The 24,168-nt window shown below is 46.1% G+C and overlaps 1 protein-coding gene across 2 annotated transcripts in view; it reads right to left on the bottom strand.

Moving 5' to 3' along the window:
• Positions 1 to 10,517: 10,517 nt before the first annotated feature.
• Positions 10,518 to 24,168, bottom strand: part of CNKSR3 (CNKSR family member 3) — an 87,485-nt gene continuing 73,834 nt past the window's right edge. For both annotated transcript variants that reach the window (XM_054022292.1, XM_054022293.1), the window contains 4 exons: positions 18,082 to 18,206; positions 14,542 to 14,750; positions 13,988 to 14,077; positions 10,518 to 12,069 (listed from right to left, as the gene is read on the bottom strand). In XM_054022292.1, coding sequence (XP_053878267.1) covers positions 11,771 to 12,069; positions 13,988 to 14,077; positions 14,542 to 14,750; positions 18,082 to 18,206 — 723 coding nt within the window. In that variant the 3' untranslated portion in view covers positions 10,518 to 11,770. The remainder of the gene's footprint in view (positions 12,070 to 13,987; positions 14,078 to 14,541; positions 14,751 to 18,081; positions 18,207 to 24,168) is intronic.

Raw genomic sequence — 24,168 nt, 5'->3', positions numbered from 1 at the left:
TCGCCCTCGCCTTCTGGCAGGGTCCTGTCTCTGACGAGGTGGAGGGGGGTAAAAACGTTGAGGCTGGGGCCTAAATGGTCTGCGCTGGGGACCCGCAACATGCATCCCCAAGGAGTGCATGATTGTCCTGGAGTCCTTGAGGCTCTGCAATCGAGAGTCCGTCTTCTCCGAGAACAACCCCTGTCCTTCAAAGGGCAGATCCTGTAGGGTCTGCTGTAATTCAGGGGGTAAACCCGAAACTTGGAGCCAGGAGGTCCTGCGCATAGCGATACCTGCGGCCAGGGTTCTCGCGGCCGAGTCCGCTATGTCCAGGGAGGCCTGTAAGGAGGTCCGAGCCACCTTCTTACCCTCCTCAACCAAGGCCCCAAACTCTTCCCTGGACTCTTGGGGAACCAATTCCTTGAACTTCCCCATAGAGTTCCAGGAATTAAAGTTGTAGCGGCTCAGGAGCGCCTGCTGGTTAGCCGCTCTAAGTTGCAGCCCTCCAGCTGAATAAACTTTACGGACAAACAAATCGAGTCGCTTAGCCTCCTTTGATTTGGGCGCTGCAGCTTGTTGACCGTGGCGCTCCCTTGCATTCACTGATGACACCACCAGTGAACACGGCTGGGGATGGGTATACAAGTACTCGTAGTCTTTGGAAGGGACAAAGTACTTTCTTTCCACCCCTCTCGCTGTAGGTGGGATAGAGGCAGGGGTTTGCCATATCGTAGTTGCGTTCGCCTGGATCGTGCGGATCAGGGGCAACGCCACTCTTGATGGGACATCCGCCGCGAGGATATTTACAATGGGGTCCTGCACCTCCACTATCTCCTCCGTCTGTAGGTCCATGTTACGGGCCATCCTACGTAACAGGTCCTGATGAGCCCGAAGATCTATCGGGGGTGGACCTGTGCACGACGTGCCCGCCACTGCCTCATCCGGAGAGGAAGAGGAGGATGCCTCTGGTGGTAAGGGATCCAGGGGAGGATCCTGGTCTCCCTGTTCCTGGGTCGGAGCATCACCTGTCCTTGGGTCCGGGACGTCAGGTGGTGCGGATACAGAGGCCTCCATGCCCCCTGGAGGAGGGCAAGAGATGGTGGACTCTGGTGCCCTTGTATCAGAGTGACCCGAGCGAGAGGTTGTTGGAGCCCCTTGCGCCTGGTGGTATGCCCACGGGGTCCAGAACGACCAGTGAGATGGGCCCTGGTCAGGGTCCTCTGCTCCCTCTTGCCAATGGCCTAAATCTTGCTCCCCGGCTTGCCCCTGAGGGGGGTATGCCGATCTTGGCAGGTCCTCAGAGGAGCGAGACACCGATCTCGATGGCCATGGCGGTGCCGACTGCGCCGAGACGAATCCCGTGGGATACGGTGCCGTCTGGTGCCGATCTAGAGATGTTCCATCTCTACGCGGTGCCGGCGATCGGTGCCGAGATCGCGATCGGTGCCGATGGCCTCGCCGGTGCCGGGAGTCGGACCTGGATCGAGACGATGACCTAGAGTAGGCCCGGTGCCGGGAGCGGCCTCTCGAAGTCGAACGTCGATCGTACCGGTGCCGAGAGCTACGTCTCGACGTTGATCGGTGCCGACGATCATAACGGTGCCGAGATGTAGAGCGGTGCCGCGATGATCTTGGCCGCGAGTACGACCGGTGCCGAGGTGATATCCGGCGCCGGGACTGCGAGCGGCGAGGGGACCTGCTTCGGGACCTGGATCGGTGCCGTGGTTCCAGCCCTTGCGATGGAGGGCGCATCAAGGCAGGTTTTCCCCTAGATTGGACCGGGCGAGTCAACAGTGCCGACGGTGCCGGTGGTTGTGGCGGTGCCGGCTCCGTGAGAGCGATCAAGTCTCTCGCCGTCGCGAAAGTCTCCGGTGTCGACGGGAGGCACTGTATCACCGCCGGTCTCGGTGGTGACTCTGTCTGCACCGGACTCAACGGCCTTGGAGCCGGAGTCGACGGTGCTGGAGGCACCTGTTTTCGGTGCTCCACAGGTGGACGCGGCTCTACCCCCGGCACCGGGGGAGCCGGCGTCTTCGGCACTGAGGTCCCCGCCTTATGGGATTTTTTATGTCCCGGGGATGATGAACGGCGCCGAGGCACTTGTTGTGAGTGCGGTGCCGATGAGGTCCGGTGCCGTGGAGGCTTGGCTGCCGTGGTCGGCATGGTCGGTGCCGCTGGGGCACTGCGCACCGAGGTGCTAGGTGCCGGGGCCTGGCGCGCCGATGGAGCGTCCGGGCTAAGTGCTGCCTCCATAAGGAGTTGCCGGAGTCGAAAGTCCCGCTCCTTCTTGGTCCTCGGTTTGAAGGCCTTACAGATCTTGCACTTATCTGTTTGATGGGACTCTCCCAGGCACTTCAGACACGAGTCATGCGGGTCGCTCGTTGGCATAGGCTTAGCGCAGGAGGCGCACTGCTTGAAGCCGGGAGCCTTGGGCATGAGCCCGACCACGCGGCCGGGGAAAAAGGGGGGAGACAACCCCCTTAATCCCCCTTTTTTTAACTATATAACAACTATAAACAAGTGAATAACCAACTATATAACTATAAACAACTAGAACTACAACTATAACTGTGAATAACTGGATAAGCTAGGGAGAGTGGAGAACAGCTACGCCGTGCTCCACAGTTCCAACGACCGTCAGGGGCGGTAAGAAGGAACTGAGGGGGCGCCGGGTCGGCTGGGGTATATATTCAGCGCCATGAAGGCGCCACTCTAGGGGGCTCCACAGCCGACCCGCCGGTGTTGCTAGGGTAGAAAATCTTCCGACGATCGTGCACGCGGCGCGCGCACACCTAATGGAATGGATATGAGCAAGCACTCGAAGAAGAACAAATAATCCAGCCAACGCTTCACTTCTATATCAGAGTATCTGATGTTGAAGTCATGCTCTGAGACTGTGTAAGCTGTTAGTTATGGAGAAAGTTAGATGAACAAGTACAAAAATAAATAAATAAATCTAGAAACCATGTGCAATAAGGCTGTTTAGAAAAGTATATTTTGATGACTGATAGGTCTAGGTGTCATTATCCTACTCAGATAAAAGGGAGGCAGGAGAACTCAAAGAGAAGCTAGGATGACAGTTGAACAGTTCTTAGGAAGGAATCCTAGCAGCAGCAAAACCCAGAAAATAGGTGGGAGCTGAACTTGCTATTGAATTGGTTAAAACTGAAGCCCAGAATTGGGTTTAAACTGGACTCTCTATGCTGTGGATGTATGTAGGACAGTAGAGGAAGGACACCTGCTCACCGCATGCAACAAAAACCCATCACTTTACAACTTGTACTTGAAAAACAAGTCACTTAAATCATATTCCCGCAGAGAGTAGTCCAGTCATTCCTCCAATGTAAAGCTGTCCAATTTTTACCATCTGCTTCCTGATTTGGCTGAGTTTTAGGTTTCATGTTGTATTCAGTGAACACACAGGTCTACACAGAATATTGTTTTAAAGCAAGTTTTGCTTAGTAAGAGGAAACATCTTGTTAGCAGGGGGGAGGGATAGCTCAGTGGTTTGAGCATTGGCCTGCTAAACCCAGGGTTGTGAGTTCAATCCTTGAGGGGGCCACTTGGGGATCTGGGGCAAAATCAGTACTTGGTCCTGCTAGTGAAGGCAGGGGGCTGGACTCGATGACCTTTCAAGGTCCCTTCCAGTTCTAGGAGATGGGATATCTCCATTAATTTAAAAATTTAAAATTTAAATTTCCTTTCGTCTTTGGTTTAAAGAAACCACACACACAAAATTTACCCTGTATGCATGTCACTGTTGGGCAGCCCATTTCCAAACAGCAGTTGTCCAGAACACTTATAAATTTAGTCATCCCTTATACTAGAAAACCAAAATTGCTTTATAGTTGTCCTGAATATATTGTTACAGACTGTCCTCATTCTACCAGTTCATTTATTTCACTTCAACTCTGCAGGCTTCTATTGGCCTGGCTATCCCCCTTCACTATTTTTGATGTAAACACTCCTGCAACTTCAATGTACAATGAACACACACACACACACACACACACACAAACTAAAAATTCAGTACACCAACCTTTTTTGTGGAATGGTAACTGGATTTGTCTAATGTTGTTCCATCAAAATGTGATGTTCCACCCCCCAGAATGATATTGCAAACAGATGCAGTGATTCTGCATTGTTGTACCACAGCAGGCTAATAAATACTACCAGCTTCCTGTAAATTTAGTATTATTGCATACACAAAGGTCAACTGTTGCTGTATTCTCTAGTAAAATTAGTCTAGGTATTACTCACTAGCGTACACACAGCCTACCTACCAACAGTCAAACCCATGGCAGCCAAGTCTGCACTAACAAGCAAGCTTGAACTTGTATGTTTCCTAAGTTCTGTCTGGATCCCAAAAGCTGCAGAGCACCCACAATACTTGTTGCCGTCAATGGCCGTTAACATTTGCACAGCACCTCCCAGGCCGTATGACACAAATGTAGGTCAAGAAATATACTTAAGCTTGCAGCATGTGTGCACTAAACCCATGAGAAACAAAAACATTCAGAAGTTTCCCTTTCTGAGTCAGAAACAGCTATTTGAATAAGGTGGGTGGTGTCAGAGGTAATGGAAGACTAAGAGAAAAACATTAGTCACAGACACATGTACATACCAGACGTGAGGCTCCCTTCTCCAGCTGAGAACTAAGAAGGGACAGGAATGTTTTGTTTAAGTCACATTTTTAATACTTTTCCATGTTACAAACAAACAATGTCAAAAAGGGTTAGACTTTTAACAAAGGCAGTTATGGTACAGAATAAACAATCCAGACTCTGCCATAATCTGGCCTTCATTGCTGCAGGTTCTTCTCTTTATTTTAAATCCTTCTAGCTAAACCAGTAGTTGCACTTGTTCTGTATCGTCTTGCTATCTGCTAAACATCAGCTAATTAATACCAAAGCTTGGGGTGGAGGTAGAGAGCTGTTCAAGTAAGACTTTTATCTTATCTATTCTTTAATTTCCCATTGCGAGTAAAGGAAAATCAGACAGGGAAGTAACTACCAGATATACCTTGCTTGGGGCAATGATGATACACTATGCTATCTTCAAGTTCCTGCTCTTTTTATTCTGTGCACTTCCCCAGGAGTTGGTTTTTTGATTTGACATTCATTTAATGCTCATGAAAAGTGAGAGACTTGATATTGGCTTGAAAAAGATGTCGGGCTTGATTGTCATTTACACTAAGGCCCCTGGTACACTGCTCTACCAGTGTCAATAATACAGGACACCAGGGTGTACATTTCCCCTTCACAGCTCTGACAAGGCCTTCCCCCCCCCCCAATTATAGCCCGAACCACCCCCTCTGCCATTCCAGTCCTCCTTCAGTACAAGGTTCCAGCTGTATGGCCATTTTTTAGGTATAACAAGATATTAAGGGCTAAATGCTCTCTGCCTTGGTGTGAGGGAGATCACTTGCGCATGAATCATGGGCCAGGATACAAATAGAATGCTCTCAGAGCACCAACTGCAGCCTCTCCACATAGAGCATGGGCTCACGGAACTGAGATATGACCATGGGGCAACATGGCGTGCTTTCCTAGGTATGGAGCCATGTTCCTTGCACAAACTCCTGGGCAGCTGCTTCCCCTGCCCTTCCCCAAGGAAGCAAGAGCACAGCTACCATGGGAAGCAAACACTTGGCCATGCTGCCCAAGAGATGGAAGAGCCTTAATCAGAGCAAAAAGGCAGGCATTCAGAGATTGGGCCTGGGATTTTCCTCTAGATTCTTGGACTGAAGATGTTTTAATAGCTACACCCCTTTCCAGGGTTTTACTAGCCTCCTCTCCCTCACCCTGCCCACCACCATGATGGGAAGGTTGTTGCCTCTTCTGTAACCCAACCCAGTTTGAAGCATTGTTCCCCTTGCTCTCCCTATTCAGCCTTTTCCCCATGCCGTAGAGGGGCAAATAGCTCTAGGAGAAGTCACTTGCACCCTTAACCCAGGTCTCCGGAGGTAAAAAGTCTGTGCAGTAACACACTGCACTGCAGAACCCCAGCTCCCAGAAACAGTTTAATGATATACACCAATAATTTAAATGTTCTCATTGGATCAGAAACTTTCAATGATTGCTTTAATTGTTAACCGTGTTCCGGTGCAGCAAATTAAGATTGGGTCCTCAGGAAGGGAACACACTTGCAAAAGGGTAGGCCAGGTGCACTAAAGAGGGCCAGGGTGGCAGACACAACCATTATATTTGGTGATATTTCTAGCTTCTTTGATATGCTACGTTCCTTATTAATTGGATTTACCAGCAATGAAAACAAAGAGTCAGTGTAGGATGTCAGAGAACATCAGTAGGTTTAGGCTACTCTAAGATAGATAAAACCAAAAGCAGGGCTGCGTTTTAGGTACCTCTGTGCTGGGCAGTTTATGCCTACAAACTGAAACCACTGGGCTGGTAAGATGTTCGTGTCTCTTTCCTTCTCCAGCATCCTCTGCCAGCCCTACTCAAAGGAAAACTCCCCAGATGCTCCCATGGAAAGAAAGGTGGTGTAGCCTCCCCATTTGGCAATCCAGTATTTTTTTATTATTATTATTTTTAAATAAAGTCACCTATCAGGCCTGCAAAATGCCAGCTTCACAAAGAAAGCAATACTACAAAAAAGAGCTTGCAATCTGCGCTGAAACAAAGTAAGCAAAGCCTGGGGCTAAGAGACTTATTCCCCATGAGAGGGGCAAGCTCAGGCAGCTTGCTCAAACACACATTAAAGCATGGTTGATAAGCATGTGCCTTTTGCAGCATCTGGAGCCAGTCCATCGTGCTCTGCTACCAGTGTATGCCTGTTGGTGCTCGTTAACCTTGGCAGACCTGATATGGGGTGATCTATTATTTCACGGCAGTTATGTTTAGGAAGAAGGTATTGCAGACTTGCTCTCAGAAAAGCAGTTTTCTTTGTGGTGGAATTGGCAGAGGCAGCTTCCTCCAATTCAGTTTCTTGCAGAACTGGGTTTTTTTATTGCATTCATTCTTTCCCCCCTTGTGCAGCCTCAGTGCTATTAAAAGGTACAAGGTAGGTGAGGAAATATCTTTATTGGACCACTTCTGTTGGTGAGAGACAAGCTTTCAAGCTACACAGAGCTCATCCTCAGGTCTGCGAAAGGTATTAAGGACAGGTCTACACTTAAAACCCTGTATTGGCGCTGCTGCACCATTGTAGTGCTTTAATGAAGATGTTCCTATGCCAACAGGAGAGAGCTCTTATGTCAGCCTAGTTAATCCACCTCCCAGAGAGGGAGTAGCTATGTCAATGAGAGAAGCCCTCCCTTTGACATAGCACTGTCTACACCGGGGGTTAGGTGAGTATAACTACGTTGCTCAGGGATGTGGATTTTTCACACCCCTAAGGGACGTTGTTATACCGATGTAAGTCTGTGGGTACACCATACCAAAAGTGTCACAGCTAAATACAAGGTTGAACAAATAGTTCAGCATAAGTAGTTAGCACATTTTAAAGGGATCATTCAAGGTGAAGTGGTCCATTAACACCCCTGTGGTCATAGGACAGAAAAAGGGGGGTTAGTGGGTTACAGATTGTTGTAATATGTCATAAATTCAGTCTTTAGTAGGACCATGATTTTAGCTATTAAAAGTGTCAGTCTCTGCCACAGCTTAGATCGGGGGTGATCAAAGGCAAGCCGCGGGCCAAACCTGGACTGCCAGACACTTTTGAACAAACCCTCAACTCTTTTTATTTACTTATTATCATTATTGTTGGTCTTTTAAATTATTTTCTCTGGAGTGTGAACCTTGACTATACCTTGACCAAAAAATAATTGACTGCTGGTTTAGATGTTTTCGAGCTTCCTTGCACTGCTGTTTTGATTGCATCTGTTGTGTGCTATGTACATTAATTGACATTTGAAAGTTTGTTGGGGGTGGGTTTGGGCAGAGGGGCACACAGTGTCTACAATGGCCAACTAAATTATTAGTGATGGACAAGCCTCCAGTGTGTGGGGACCTGTTATGTACTTTAGGCCAGAAATCTTGCGAGATCAGGCTCTCTTAGTATTTTGGGTTCCAATGGAAGCAGCAATACAAGGCGAGACGACGTCTCACAGTAGTTTCCAACCCAGCCAAAAATCAGGAATTGCCAAAGTACAAAAAATATCAACTTGCCCTCCAAAATCACAGTAATTGATGACATGACTTTGAAAGAAGCCAGAGATTTCTCCAAGGTGATCTGTAAAGCAAAAATAAATGTGCCTGTATCCTTCACCCTTCAATGATGTTCAAGACCAGTGCTCAGAGACATTTCAGAGAATCCTCTCAGGCGGTTCCACAGGGGTGGGTTTTTTCACCTTCCTCTGCAGCATGGGTTCTGCTAGGATTGTCTGGTTATACCCCACCTAATCTCATTTCTCTGCTGTTGCAGAGGCTTCTGCCATTAGTGGCACCTCAGTCCCACTTGTCCTCTGCCTCTCCTGAGGACTGAAATGCTTTGATCTAATATCACTGGTGTCAACAAAGGGGCATCTGGGTGAAGTTTAGGGTATGTCTACACTGCAATTACACACTCGCAGCTGGCCCATGCCAGCTGATTCAGGGCTCGGGCTAAGGGGCTGTTTAATTGCTGTGTAGACATTTGGCCTCAGGCTGCAGCCCAAGCTCTGGGACCCTCCCACCTTGCAAGGTCCTAGAGCCCAGGCTCCAGCCCAAGCCCAAACGTCTACGCTGCAATTAACAGCCCCTTAGCCGGAGACCCATAAGCTTCAGTCAGCTGGCACAAGCCAGCCACCGGTTTTTAATTGTAGTGTAGACATACACACAATGGCCTGTGATAATATGGAGGTCAGATTAGATGATCTAATGGCCTCTTCTGGCCTTACACTTCATGATGTTTATGAAAAAAATTTAAGACCAAGGGCCATATTTTAAGGTAGTTAGGGGCTAGTGGGATTTTCTGAAGTGCCTAGGTACTAAACTCCCATTGAAATCAAAGGGAGGTTAAAATTGAAATCAATGGGAATTAGGCACCTAAGCACTTGCAAAAACCTATTAGGTGCCTAGCTGCATCTGTAGACACCTGAATAGCTTTAAAAATCTGTCCCCTAGTATCAGTGTCACAGCACCTCTCATTGGGGGAAATGAGCAATGCTGCTACAACTGTGTGTGACATCATTCTTGGGTTCCTCCAACAAAGAGAAAGAAGTCTCCTTCCTTGGAGGTTTTTAAGGCCCGGCTTGACAAAGCCCTGGCTGGGATGATTTAGTTGGGAATTGGTCCTGCTTTGAGCAGGGGGTTGGACTAGATGACCTCCTGAGGTCCCTTCCAACCCTGATATTCTATGATTCTAAGTAAGAGCCTTGCAATATCATTTGTTTTTATTAAAAAGTCTGAAGCTATGTTTTATACATAGTAAAGGGCAAGATCAAAAGTTTAGTTTTGCTTTGCAGCCTAATTTTAAAGAAAAGGCAGAGAGGAGGGAGAGGGAATAGCTAGGAAACAGATTTTTAGATTTCTAATATGGTTTGTCAGACGGGTGTGGAAGTGACCAAACTGTTATAACAGTGTTCAAAATATAGGGATGATAACTGGCCAATCAGATCAGTACAAACGCTGGAACAGAGTAAACTAAACCTAAGATCCAAACTAGGGTTAAGAACCATTCTCAAACACAATTTAAAAACCAGTGTAGATTAAGGTGTAATGACTACTGAAGTTTTAAACTACTTTGACTAAATTAGAGCAAGCTTTCCTCATTATTCTTGTTAGACCGAGTGCACTTCCAGAGAATCAGACTGGGTGAGCCACCATTACTAGACCCAGAAGGGACAAAGTGTTCTCTGGAGGCAACCCTGCAACAACAAAAAGCAGTACACATCTCCGATTCCACCCATCTGAACACATGTACAGCCCTGTTCACAAATGTGTGCTTCTACAGACACCTTTAGGCCTCTCAAACATAGGATATCAAAGGCAAGCAGAACTTTGTCTACTATGAATTACACTGAATTTAACAGCAGTTGTTGAATTGGACCATAGCGCAACAGCAGCCAGCCTAGCCTGTGTGCACAGGGCTGGACTACGTTGTAAGTGGCTTCTAACACACAGTGTTGGTTGCCTAGATCTATTTATACAGAGAAGTTTCTGCACTCAGCTCCGCCCCATCCACACAGGTAGAACTCAACGGAACTACAAGTGAGTTTGGCCTTGTCTGCACTACCAGTTCTGTCATGTTGAAAGTGAGGGTACTACTGCACTACTCTCCATTATAACGTGGTATGGTCATGCTTATGAAGATGGGACCAAACTGTGTTATAACGGTGTTAAAGAATGGTGTTACAGCTCTAGGGACAAATTCCACCCTAGTATAAATCACCATTGAAGTCAGAGTTACACTAACTTACCAGAGAGCTGAATTTAACCACCTGGTCTCTAGAGGGCCATAACAGAGTTCCATAACATTTTTGTAACATCAGCTTGGTCACACCTACATAGGCAAAACCATGCTATGTCATAACATAGTCAGGGTAATACCCCAACATGCTAAAATTCATAGTACAGACAGACACTAAAAACTGTTAAACTGTTTTTCCTTTCTTTAATGTAGATGGAACACAGGAGGCTCTGTCATTACTGCAAGATCACCCAATGCAGCATTTGGCAGTTGATTTAATGGAGAACATAACAGTATTTGTTTTTTGGCACTGGGTAATTAGTGCACAGTGCTGTAGATAGGAATGTACAAACTACATATGGTTAAGAGTAAAAAAAATATACAGCTATATTTAACACTTAAATTAAACACTTTTTTGCACTAACAGCCTCTTGTACATTCAGTTTTAAACAATGATTCTTTAATAACCATAATTTTACAAGCTTTTCCCCCCTTCCCCAATACCAGCTGCTACTTGAGACTTTTAAAGGTGAAAAACTGGAGCTACATTTAAAAATAGCCAGGTGTCTTACTACTGTAACGTATCCCAGCATATTTTTCTTTCTGAAAACACATATCTATCAGTTCAAAAACTGAACCACTGTAGAGGTTCCATAAAACCAACAGGGTTTGTTTTTATATGGATACTTTGGTTAACAGCAAATCATTCTTAAACAATGAAAGAAAAAAATACATTTCTTTTACCACCTCTATAGATGCTCTTTCTTGGCATGTTGTAGCAATCCACATCTTTATGGATGAGCACTGCAGCAAGTCAGAGAACACTAGTTTGCCTGTACTGAGATCTCAATAACTGGATTATAAACCAGGTTTAATATATTCTTAACACAGTTCTCTGGTTATCAGAGAGAAGAAGCTACCTTTATTCCTTACAAAGTTAAAGGTGCAGCAGTACTTGCCACAACACCACATTATTATACAAAATAGATGTTTCCCTTTTGCCTTTGTGGTCAGAACAGCTCTGGATTTTCACTGAGCCCTACATATTCGGCAAGCCAGTAGGTTGTGCATCAGAGCATTTTAGCAAATGAAGTGCCACTGGACCTCATTGTAATGCATCGATTGCTTCTGCACAGGTCATACAGATTTCAGACCAGATATGACCTCTGATTCACTGAAGCCTTACTTGTTTCCAGAGGAATGAATTCCCTCAACTTTGGGGCAGGAAAAAGAAACTAGACCTTTATCCCACTTCCATCTCACATTATCCAATCCTGTCTGTTCCAGTATATTAGAGCCAAAAAAGGGGAGATGGGTACAACTCTCCAGGAATAGATCAACACACCAGTCACTATGTAATACTGTAGCTGAAAAGCAATAAGTCTGACTGAGGAACAAAGGCACTTGGTAACAGAAGATGAGAACACATTCTATTAAACAATCAGTGAGTCAACAGTTTAAGTCTTGTGATCCAACTGACCAGTAGCGAGGGCTCTGTGGAGGAAGATTTTGTGGGTGATGTAACAGAGAGTTTTTTAGCTCCTTCCTCCTGGAAAGGTATAGTTGCACTGTTATGAAGATCCGTGTTCACAAAGCACCTGCTACCTCTGATGTAGTCTGCGCCCCTCACTAACTGCCTGTCAGCCACTGGCCTTGCAAAATGTTGCTGCGAGGAGGAACTTTCTTCAATGATTGGGGGTATCCTCTCATTACTGAAATACCTGCAGAGGACATCTTCACCTGCAGTAAAACACAAGGTGGAAATCATGTCGTTTTTGCCTCTAAAATTCATTAAGTAACAATCTTGCTTTTTTATAACTATTGAGAGGATCTCAAGGCATGATACAAACATCAATCAAGGCACAAAGTGTGCTTATGAGGTGGATAAATATTATTTCTATTTTACAAATGGGTAAATTGAGGTCTATAGAGGTTTCAAGTGACTTTCCCATGCTTAGACCATGAAGTCAGTGGCAGAACCTAGGGCAGGTGGTTGGATGCCAGCTCTCCTATCTGTGCACACTTAGCCAATAAGAGGTATTTTTGGCAAGATGGCAAGGTTATTCAATACCCAAAACAAAATAAAATTGATAAGCACGGAACAGCGTTTGAAGGTTAAGTGGAAGACTCAAACAGGGCAAACCTGCTGTAAAGCAACATTTCACACGAGTTAGTACCATGATGATGCATGTTAGGTGAATGAAATAACATTGATTTCATACTGTTGAATGACAAATTGAACATGTACCTACTCCTGACTTGCTATAACCCTCTTAAAGCCACAATATTCTGTTTGGACACTGGAAATCAAATATTTTGAAGATATAAATTTAAGCTCTTTATTTCTGATTGCACAGTTATATTGTACTAACAGTTCAGGTACATTTAAAAATCTCCTAAAATCGAAACAAAAAGCAGCCCTGCCACCTGCTGATCATTCTGTTGGATTGACTAATTAGTCAGTTTCAGCATTTTGCAAACCTCAAATGAGCTTCTTTATATTGCAATGACCTTTCTTGGAAATGCACATAGATTTCTGTAATTGACTTCAAGAACAGGTAACAATAGTCATCCTGTCTGCTTTCCTATTCTGCACAGGTTCTTATACAACCCCGGTCCGTCACTATAGTACCTGAACTTTGGAAAAACAATAGGAATCATGCTAAATTAACACAGCTAGTATCCAACATCATCATACTAAGTTTCTCTGCCATTCTGTGCATGCTGCTTTAAGAATCCATCACCTCCTAATTGACCCCAAAGTGCCAAGCAGGTCAAGCCCTAATGCTTAATCGCTAATCAGTTTGCCAGCATGAGTACATGTTAAAAAAAAAAAATTAATTGGATTTTCTCCTGGCTTCATTTTAAAAAAATTGTTCAAATGTGACCATGTCCCATTAGCAACAAAAAGCCTCGGTCCAAAATTTTAGAAGAGTCCTGATGACCCAACTTTGTTTTGGATTTCTTACCTTGACAGTTGCTGAGGCTTGAATTGGCATTTCCAGAAGAAGTGCTTCTTGCCTGTCTGACAATGGTGCACTGTCTCTCGTGAGATAAGCATTGTCTATAGCACTCCTGGCTTTCACTCCCTTTTCTTTCACCTGGTTTCCTCTCCCTGCACTTGGCTAAGTCATCCCTCTCATCCCAACCACTTTCTAAGAGCTTCAAGCTTCTAGTGTTGGACACTAGCAGCAGTTGTAGTGGGGATAATTCCCGGAAAGTTCTGCTTCTAGCTTGCTTCAAAACCAGCCCCTATTTCAGATTGAACAAACAGAAAAGCTCCAACAAGAAACAGCTTAGTCCTCAACATTCACAGGACAGATGTGGGAGGGACGGGAAGGGTATGTGTGAAATAGAACAGCTGTTAGTAGAAAGCAGAAACAAACACAAGTACAGATCTGCCCTAATCAGTCCAACCCACCTCAAATGCTTAAGTCAACTGCAAGACAGAACAAAGGTTTTGGTCTCAATGCAAAGTAAGCCTGAGTTGTCCAACCACTGCCTTGTGCTATTAATACTTATTAAAGCATAAAACAGTGATATCAGTGCTGAACATCTGATCTGCAAACAATAATCCTTTATTCCTAAATTTAAGACTTTTTTCTATCCAATTAATCCCCTAATAGAAGGACGTTTTTGTTTGTTTTAATAGTCTTGCCTTTTCTCCCTGGTGCTCGGGGCCTCAAGAAAGGATCTGCAGCTCCCAGCCAGCTCCCATCTGCAGGCATCGACAGAGGGCGAGGTTTTCCTAAGGGCAACATGGAGAAGGTTATAAGAGGAATGTAACATTAAGTTTAGGAGAACATTATCTCATCTCTATTTATCTCATAACAGTATTGTGGGAACACAAATTATTTCAAGACACTTTGCTTATAAAACAAGGAAGCATTATGAGGAGATCTGACAGCCACACAAAATGCTTATCTCCAACTCTACTAAAAATGACCACCAAAAATTACAACCAATGCACAAATGGGAAACCAAAATCTGATCTCATTCAGCGAGGCTTTGATGCCAGTCATTAAAGTAATGAACAACAGAGTTTAATTTTAGTGAAATGAATAAGTGGTTTCAAACTTAGAATTTTGTTGTTTATGTTTTCCTCAGATTATCTTTAAAATTCAGCCAGAAGTTCTCTCTCACACAAAAAAATCCACACTCTCTGAAGCATTTAAATCCTGAATAGCAACAATAAAAGAGACATGAACTCACCATAAGACTGTGTTTTTTCCCTCATCTTTGTTGGCAGTATATTTGCTTCCATGGAATACCCAGGCAACTGATCAGAATCAGCAATGGTAAACCTTCGCCTTCGGCTTTCCTGATCGAGGAAAGAATTAGGAGACTCTGCACCCTTGGAGCCAGGTAATGGCTGCTTAGGTTTATAACCTCCTCCATAAACGAGACTCTCTTTCTCATCCCTGAAAGGACATTTGCCTCAATTAGCAACGCGAAAGGTATTTTAGTACTGCAGTCATGAGTCCAGAATGATTATTCTAGCTCAGGGGTCGGCAACCTTTCAGAAGTGGTGTGCCAAGTCTTCATTTAGTCACTTTAATTTAAGGTTTCACGTGCCGGTAATACATTTTAATGTTTTTTAGAAGATCTCTCTATATATATAATAGAACTAAACTACTGTTGTATGTAAAGTAAACAAGGTTTTCAAAATGTTTAAGAAGCTTCATTTAAAATTAAATTAAAATGCTGATCTTAAGCCGCCGGCCTGCTCAGCCCACTGCCAGCCTGGGGTTCCGTTCACCTAGGCTGGCAGCGAGCTGAGCGGGGCCGGGACCCCAGACCAGCAGCGGGCCGAGCTGCTGGTCTGGGGTTCCATCCGCTGGCTCCTGCCAGCCAGGGTCCTGGCTGCCGGCCCTGCTCAGCCCGCTGCCAACCTGGTGCTCATGGTGGGGGGGTGGGGATGTGGGGGGTGCAAGAGTCAGGGCAAAGGGTGTGGGGAGGCTGGGTATGTGTGGGGAGTGCAGGAGTCAGGGATGGGGTCATGGGCGGGATGGAGGGAGCTGAGTGCAAGGGGGTGCAGGGGTCAGGGAGAGGGCTGGGGGCGTGTGAGGGGGTGCAGGAGTCAAGGCATGGGGTGTGAGGGGGTTGGGTATGTGTGGAGGGTGCAGGAGTCAGGGATGGGGTTGTGGGGAGGATGCAGGGGGGCTGGGATGCAGGGGTCAGGGCAGAGGGCTGGGGGGGTGGGCTGGGATCAGGGGGGTGCTCCTAGCCCCCTGAGCGGCTCACGGCAGGGGGCTGCAGGGATACACCCCGCTCCTACCCCCCTTCACCCGCCTCTTCTCCGCCTCTTTACCAGTCTGAGCAGTAAGGGCGCTGGGGCTTCTCTTCTCCCCTCCCTCGCAAGGGCCATAGGTGGCAGGGAGGAAGAGGAGGCGGGGCTCGACACAGCACGCTGGCGGAAGAGGAAGCTTGGCTGCCGGCGGAGCCTGCCGTACAGCAGCAGCCGGCAGGACCAAGCTTGCTTCTGCCCCCCTGCCCCCGCCAGAGAGAGCGGTAGGCCGGGGGCGGAGAAGAGCAGGCTGGGTCAGGCAGGATTTTTAATGGCACGCTGCTGCCTGCCGGGGTCCGGCTCAGCCCTCAGCTGGGGTTCGGCAGCGGGCTGAGCGGGACCCCAGCAGGCAGCAGCGTGCCATTAAAAATCGGCACGCGTGCCATAGGTTGACGATCCCTGTTCTAGCTGATAATCATGCTTCTTTCAACTAACTGCTGTGCAAATAAAATGCCGAGAACTTGCAGAAAATGCAGCATATTTAGAGAGGGAAGACTTCATTAAACATATTTATCAAGAAGGAAAGAAAAAGTTACTCCCTCCAAAAAAAATTCAGTGATGAGCTAGTAGTTTAACACATGTAAAACGTAGTGGTTTCCTTATAAACATCTACAGACAAAACTTTAGGGACAAGAACTGGAAATTTTATCATGAAGACAGCAGGGCCCTCATCCTCTAGTGGTCAAACATACAGAGCAGATGAAGTACTTTGGATACTGTGGTTCTCTTGTGAACACATTAAAATTCTTTGAAGGGAAAAGTGCAGGTTAAAATAACGATGTTCTTAAGTTTTTTTTTCGGTTTTGGGTGTGTATCCCAATTTGCGAGGTTTGGCATTTCAATCATTACAAATGATGCTCCCATTGGCTAATATATCACCTTCCCTGCCCACCTACCAAAGTATGATTCTCTTAGGGTTTTTAATTATATATATATATATATATATATATATATATATATATATATATATATATATATATATATATTCCAATTAGATTTTTACATGTTCTAGGGTGGTTTCTGCATGAACTTCCCTTCCTAGAGTGACCATATGTTCATGAAAACCAGAAGCACCTGTTTAATTCTAAAAAAAAAATAAAAAAAAAAAAATAAAAAACCCACCACCCCACAGCTGTGATCTGACCCACTTTTTACACCACTGTTATATGACCATCTGAAGGAGCTGCCAACCAGCTGAGCCATGAAACTGACAGCAGGCTCTGAGTACATATGCACCTTAGGGCCCCCAACCCTCATTCATATAATTCCAGGCCTATCCAGACCTCCATGAGGCCCAAGAGCCACATGTACAGTCATATCTACGGGGATTCAGAGACAGAGTCTCTCAGAACTGAAGCGAGTGTGTGGCCTACAGAGAGCTCAGCTATGTCACCACCATATGCAAGAGGCAATTGAGTCAGGCTAGGCAAATGCCCGTGGTTCTCTTCACTCTAAGGGTGGGAGAGGAGAAATGACAAAGGCATACAAAATATAAAAGGAAGTGGGCACCCTCTCCTCTCCTTCCAGCAGCCAAAAGCTTCCCATGTTTAATTCCTTAAGAGAACAAAACCAACACACAATTATCTATTGCCTTTCCCTGCCCCCTCCAGGACGAGTGTCCAAGTTTTATAAACCCCCATCCCCTAACTCCAACACTATCCCTACAAACACTCATTCAAGGTGCAGGCAGTTGGGCTTAGATTTGCTATTCTGGTCCCTTTAAAAGCACTACAGAGCCTCATAGTAAAAACTGCAAAAAAAAAAAAAGCATCTCAGTTAAGCTGCTAAATACTTATTTATTTATGTTTATGTTTCATGCTGAGAACCCAGCAGCTTCTCAGGAATATTACCACAGGAGACTAGGTAGGTCAGATCACCAATGATTTGGGAACAGCCTAAAGCTAGCACGATCTCAACCACCTGATCTCTCTTTCACTCATATGTGACTAAGTCTGAATTTTATTATGGATTTAGATCCCCAAAGACAAAAATACAGCCTGCCAACTGACTCTTTCACTCTGCCTAGAGTACTCCTGAGTTTTAGGGTTCTTCATGGCTAACAAATTTAAACCGGTTGTTTTCAATCATAAAATTCTTCCAAGTAGTTACTGAAGCTGATAAGAACAGAACATTGGAAAAAAGTATGTCATGAAAAGGATTAAGTATGGCTATTTTTGCTACTCAGTGGTTTTTCACAAGCTATAATAGCATCCGTTAATGTTTTTTGGGCAACTCTGCTCTATGTAGCACACAATGATTTTCTAAAACTGTACACAACTGTTTTCTCCAACAATAAGAAGTACTGTTATACTCTTAGTGGCTTATGCCTTTAATAAGCCCAGAGAAAATCTGCAAGATCTGCAATTTCCTCAAGATAATTTGCACAGAGTTTTGCAGCCAAGCCAGCACAGAGAAGTCTGATAAAAAGGAGCTTTTTGTTCAGTAGTGCATGCGTATCTGCATACCGAGGAGAATACGGAACAGCTGGTGGTGGAGGTATATAGAGGTCCAGGATGGCTGGCTTCTCTTTCTTCATTGATGTATCAATGGTGCTTTCTGGTGACTGAGTTGTAGTTGGAGGAGGACTGGTCTGAAATTAAAGCAATAAAATACCTGTAAGATATTTTAGAAATTATCTTCTCCAGCATCTCCTACCACCCACCAGAAGAAGCCAATCTTATTATCAGAGTTACCATATTTTACCCACTGTGGAATTCACTGTTGAAACAGACTATTCAATGTGTATATGAGATTATAGAAGTTATTGCTGATGTAGGGACTGTGATGGATGTCTTCAGTACGCTGAAGAAATATTTCATTCAACCCATTGGCATGGTTGAACAATTTACCCCATGTCTAAGGGGCATGGATGAGAGCAAGATATCAGACAATGTAGGTAACACTGAGGTAATGTTGTTAGGGTAGAGGAAGAAAAATGTGGGGCAAATATATTCCATTATTTGGAAGGTTTGCCCTGCCACCTCTTACTCAGTTTCACAACCTCCTAGTGCAGCAGAGATTACAAGGAGTGTTTTAATCTTTGCTTGTATCCTTTACTTTCAAATGAAGACCTTTCCACAACTATCCATGATTTTGTCACCTTGTGGTTAGATCAATAGTACCCAGTTTACATAAAGCTACACCTTGAAACCCATTTGGAAGTTGCTACTGCATCAAGCAATTGCTGATTTTTCAAGTGGTATTTCCCAAAGGGATAAATACAAAAGCTGCACCAGTTGATTTCTCTGTGAAGTTTCAGATTGACCTAGAGAGCCAACAAATGGTTTGGCTTCTGATTACCACAGAGACCACCTCTCCCTCTTTGTGATACCACAGCAAGAAAAGGTTACTTACTGTAACTGTTTCTGAGATGTGATGCAGACATATATTCCATGTAGGGGTGTGCGCACCCAGCATGCTGGAGCCAGACACTCTTGCCTAGCAGTACCCATAGAGGGGTGGCACTTGAGCTTCGTGACTGTGGCCCCAACCTGGTTATATGAGGCAGCACCGCCCCAACCCCGCTCGGTTCCTTCATACCAAAAGCCTATGAGGAGACTCCGACGCAGATTGGACAGAGGGCAGGTCGTGGAATACACATCTGCATCATGAAAAAACAGTTACAGTAAGTAACCGTTTCTTCTTCTTCGAGTAGATGCCAACCTGTAATCTACATAAGCAGCTCACAAGTAGTACCCCAATCTGGAGGCGGGGCTTGAAGTCTACTGAAATAGGGATCACAGGACTGCCCTTCTGAGGTGTTCATCCGCTCTGGAAGACGTGATAATAGCATAATGGTCTGTAAACATACCTATGAGTGACCACTAGGCTGCCCTGCAAGTGTCTAGTCTAGAAAATGTCACTGAGGAATGCTATCGATGTCACTTGCGCTCTCATGGAGAGAGCCCGGATCTGCTGGCGAAGCATAGCCGATGCCATCTCAGACAGTCTTGATACAGGATATTATCCACCTAGAGATGGTCTGTGCAGAGAGACTACTTGCCCCTTCATGCGGTGTGCATATGACATGAAATGGCTTAGTCCTGTCTAGATTAAAGGCTACACATCACCTGACCTCCAGAGTATGGAGGCGCTGTTCTTCCAGGGAAGAGTGCAGTTTAGGGAAAATGCAGGTAAATACAATCGGCTGAGTCAGATGAAAGAGACCACCTTGGATAAAAAGCTTTGGGTGTGGTCACAGCGTCACCGTGCCCTTCGAGAACTGAGTGTAAGGCAACTCACCCATTAGGGTCTGCAACTTACATATCCTTCTTGCCGAAGTGAAGGCTAACAGGAACACAGTTTTCTGAGACAGGAAGGGAAGTGGGCAGGATGCAAGGGGTTCAAATGGAGAGCCCATCAGAGCCAACAGAACCATGTTTAGGTCCAACAAGGGAATTGGCTCTTGGACCAGAGGATGCAAGTGGAGAAACCCCTTCAGAAATCTCATCACCATGGCATTAGGAAAAAAAAAAAAAAAAAACTTCCCTTGAATAGGGGGATGAAACACTGATATTGCTGCCAAATGCACTTTCAGTGAACTGAGCACATGGGATGATTTCTGAAGATGTAACGGGTACTCTAAGATGTCCTGGATGGAAGCCCTTGTTGGCTGGATCCCATGGGCCAAGGACCACACCAAGAACCTCTTCCGTTTCACTAAGTAGGCCACCCTAGTGGAGGACTTCCTCCTACTTTTGTACGCTTGTTGGACAGCCTCTGAACACTGCTCTTCCTCTTCATTCAGCCATGCTGCAGCCAGGGCATAATATGCAGGGAGCTGATCATTGGATGCAGGGTCTGGCTGTGGTTGAGTGACAAGGTCAGGATGGAGACAAAGGGTTTGGGAAGTTGAATTAACGGAACAAGGAGATCTGAGAACCAGCACTGTCTCAGCTGTGCTGGAGCAATGAGGATGAGCTTGGCTCAATCCGCCTTAAACTTGAGGGTGGACCTGAGGAATGACCAAAATCAGTGTAAAGACATACAGAAGAGTTGTCCGCCAGCTGCAGTGGAAGGTATTTGAGAGAGAGCCTGTACTGAGGCCCAGTCAAGAGTAGAATAGTAGAACTTTCTGTTTTCCCTTCTCACGAACAGGTCGATCGCGGGGATGCCCCATGTTGCAAAGACAACCTGGAAGACACTCTCCTTCAGAGACCAGTCATGGCTCAGGGAAAAAACCCTGCTGAGGTGGTCCATGAGACAATTTTGCACTCCCAACAAGTGGACTGCTACCATAGTGATGTTTTCTTCAATACAAAATGGTCACAAGTTGATCCCTAGAGGAAGAGTAACATGGAATGCACTTCCCCCTTGTTTGTTCATATATTACATCGCGATGGTATTGTTGGTGAGTAAGTGAACCACTGAGTATCTGATGTGTCCTAGAAGGCACGACATGTATTGCAGACGGCCCAAAAGTTCCAACACATTGTTATGGAGTGAGGCTTCCTGTCCTGACCACAGACCCTGCACCCTCAATGAGTCCAGATGTCTGCCCCTCCCTCCCCCAATCCAGAAGGGAACCACTGACTTGGTTGGCAATGGCTGAGCAAAGGAGACTCCTTGGCACACATTGTGCAGGGAGTCCCACCAGCACAAGGAATCTAGGACTACTGAAAGACGGCGAACCAACCTATCCAGAGTATGCAGAGCAGGGCAGTAAACTGTCCTGAGCCACATCTGAAGAGGGCGAAGGCACAGCCTGACAAACTGGACCACTTGTGTGCAAGCAGACACATGACCCAACAGGCTCAGACACATGCAGACTGTCATGGAGAACTGAGATTACAGACTGAGTCAGAGCCGTTGAAATGCCTGGAAGCAGTCAGCTGGCAGGAACGCCTTTGACCTCAAAAATCTAACAAGGCCCCAATGAATTTGATTTTTTGAGTAGAAGCCAAGGTTGACTTTGTGGTGTTTAAAATGAGTCCCAGATGGTCGAGCAAACACTATGTGGTGTTTATGTGGGCTAGAACCTCCTCTCTGAAGCCACCTGTCAGTAACCAGTCAGAGATACAGGAAGTTGTAGATTCCCTTTCTCCTGAGATATGCCATGACCACCACCATGCATTTGGTGAAGACTCAAGGGGCAGAAGAGACAACGAATGGGAGAACCATATACAGAAAATAACATTCTCCTACCACAAAACAGAGAAGCCTCCTGTGGCTCGGCAGAATTGCCACAGGAACATAAGCATCCTGAAGATAGAGCAGCATACCAGTTGTTTTGAGACAGCACTGGGAGGATAGTCAATAGAATGGCCATACGGAATCTCATGTACTTGATGAATTTGTTGAGGCCACAGAGATTGAAAATGAGTCTCATCCTGCCCTTCGGTTTCAGTATCAGGAAATAGCGGGAGAAAAAGCTGTGGCCCAGTGTTCCTGCAGAACTTCCTCTACTGCTCCTAATGTCAGAGAGCTGACCAGCGTGATGAGCAGTGTCTTGTGAGAGGGGTCCCTGAAGAGGGATGATGGGGTTGGGGATGGAGGTGGGGGTGAGAAGAGAGCAGGGAAAGGAACAGGATTGTGTAGCCCGATCTATCAGTGTCTAGGGCCACGTCTACACTATTCGCCGGATCGGCAGGTAGTAATCGATCTATCGGGGATCAATTTATCGCATCTCGTCTAGACGCGATAAATTGATCCCTGAATCGACACCCGTACTCCACCTCGGCAGGAGGAGTAAGCGGAGTTGACGGGGGAGCCGCGGCGGTCGACTTGCCGCTGTGAGGACGGCCAGATAAGTCAAACTAAGATACTTCGACTTCAGCTACGCGAACAGCGTAGCTGAAGTTGCGTATCTTAGATCGATTAGATAAGACCCTGCTGTCGGAGGTAATTGAGTCCCAAGAGAGGGCAGAGTAATGACTGGACCATTGCTCTGGACTAAGGAGTCAAAACAGGTGCTTAGCAAGCAACGAGGGAGGGCATGTGGACTGTCCAAAGCCTGAGCCCAACTGCTTTCTCTTGTGGGATCTATCCCTCTTTCTAGGATAGTCCCACTGTTTCAGAGGGAAAGGTAGCAAAAAAGATTGCTGCAGGCGATAATGTTGCTGCTGCTGCACCCTATAGTGGCGTCTTTGTGCAAACAGCATGTAAACTCCCAAGGACCTCAGGGTAGCCCTGGAAACCTTAAAGGAGTGCAAAGTGTCATTGTCTTATCCAAGAACAAAACAAGACTCGGCTGTCAAAAAGCAAGTCCTCGATGGTTTGCTGGACTTCCAAAGCAATCCCAGAGTTCTGGAACCAGGAAGCCCACCTCATAGTTACTGCCGAGGCCATGACCGAGGTGTCCATAATGTCTTTGCAGTCTGTCTTTCACATTTTGGCCACCAAGTGGCCTTCCACAACAAACGCATGAACCTCCTCATGCAAGACATTGGGCAACTGGTCTTTGAATTTAAACATGGCTGATCAATTGAGGAAATCAGTCTTGGACAGCAAAGCTTGTTGATTAGCGATCCTATACCTCATCATCCCTCTATATAAGATCTTCCTACCCAGAAGATCCAACTGCTCAGAGTCTCTGTCATTGGGTGTAGACTTAAACCTACCCTGCCAGACCTTGTCATTTACTGCCATTACGGTCAGGGAATTCAGGGTCAGGCGGAAATAGAACCCCTCAAATTCTGCCTGGGAACAAAATAGCACTTTTCCATATACTAAGCCACCAGTGGTACCAAGGCGGGTGTACTCCAGAGGTGTCTCGCTGGCTCGAGGAGTGCATCATTAATCGGGAGGGCCACTCTCACAGGGAAGTTGGGCTGTAGAATATCTACTAGTTTGTGTGAGTTCTCCTGGAGATCAAGGGATGACCTGTTTGAGGAAGTGCTGCTTGATGTGATGGTCTCACGCCACCCGAGTCCACTTCTACAGATTGCACAATGCTCTTTGAGGTGAGTCTCACCGAGACACACAAAGGACAGTGTTCAAACCTCGCTAAGGGCTTCACCAGGGACACGATCTAGCAATTAACCAACTAACTAACTAGGCTAAGACTTAATGCGAGGTTGAGAGTCTAAAACCACACAGAGCTCTGACTCCATCCAATGGCAGTGAGAAGGAACTGAGGGGGGGGAAGGGTCAGGGCAGCGGCACCTCATATAACAGGGGAGGGGCCACAGCCATGAGGCATGACCACCACCCCTGTACGTGTACTTCTAAGCAAAAGTGTCCAGCTCCAGCGTGCTGGACACAGACACCTAAATGGAATAAACATCCTCATCTACTTGAACAACTGATCAGCTGACACACTCAAGCTAACAGGCCCTGGTTTAACAAGACAGGCTGCAGAAGGGGCCAGACAGTCTCAGAATCTCCTAAGCTTTGAAGTAAACTTCTCTCCCTGTGGTCTGCCAGACCCTGGATTTGATGTCCTTTAGGGGAAAGCTTCAAATTATTTTCTCTCTCTTGCAGGGGAGAGGGAGAATGAGGCGGGAGACTATCTGGTTCTTCTTATAACCTGTCACCATATCCCTCAAGTGCCTGAAATGGAAGGTGTGCTAGAGAGAACATGGTGTGTGTAGGGGCGGGGGGTTAGTTTTGGA

The sequence above is a fragment of the Malaclemys terrapin genome, chromosome 3 (assembly GCF_027887155.1).
Source record: "Malaclemys terrapin pileata isolate rMalTer1 chromosome 3, rMalTer1.hap1, whole genome shotgun sequence".
In the NCBI taxonomy this organism is placed as follows: domain Eukaryota; kingdom Metazoa; phylum Chordata; order Testudines; family Emydidae; genus Malaclemys; species Malaclemys terrapin.
The sequence above is the reverse complement of the archived record's forward strand: the minus strand, read 5'-3'. Positions and strand labels throughout refer to the sequence as shown.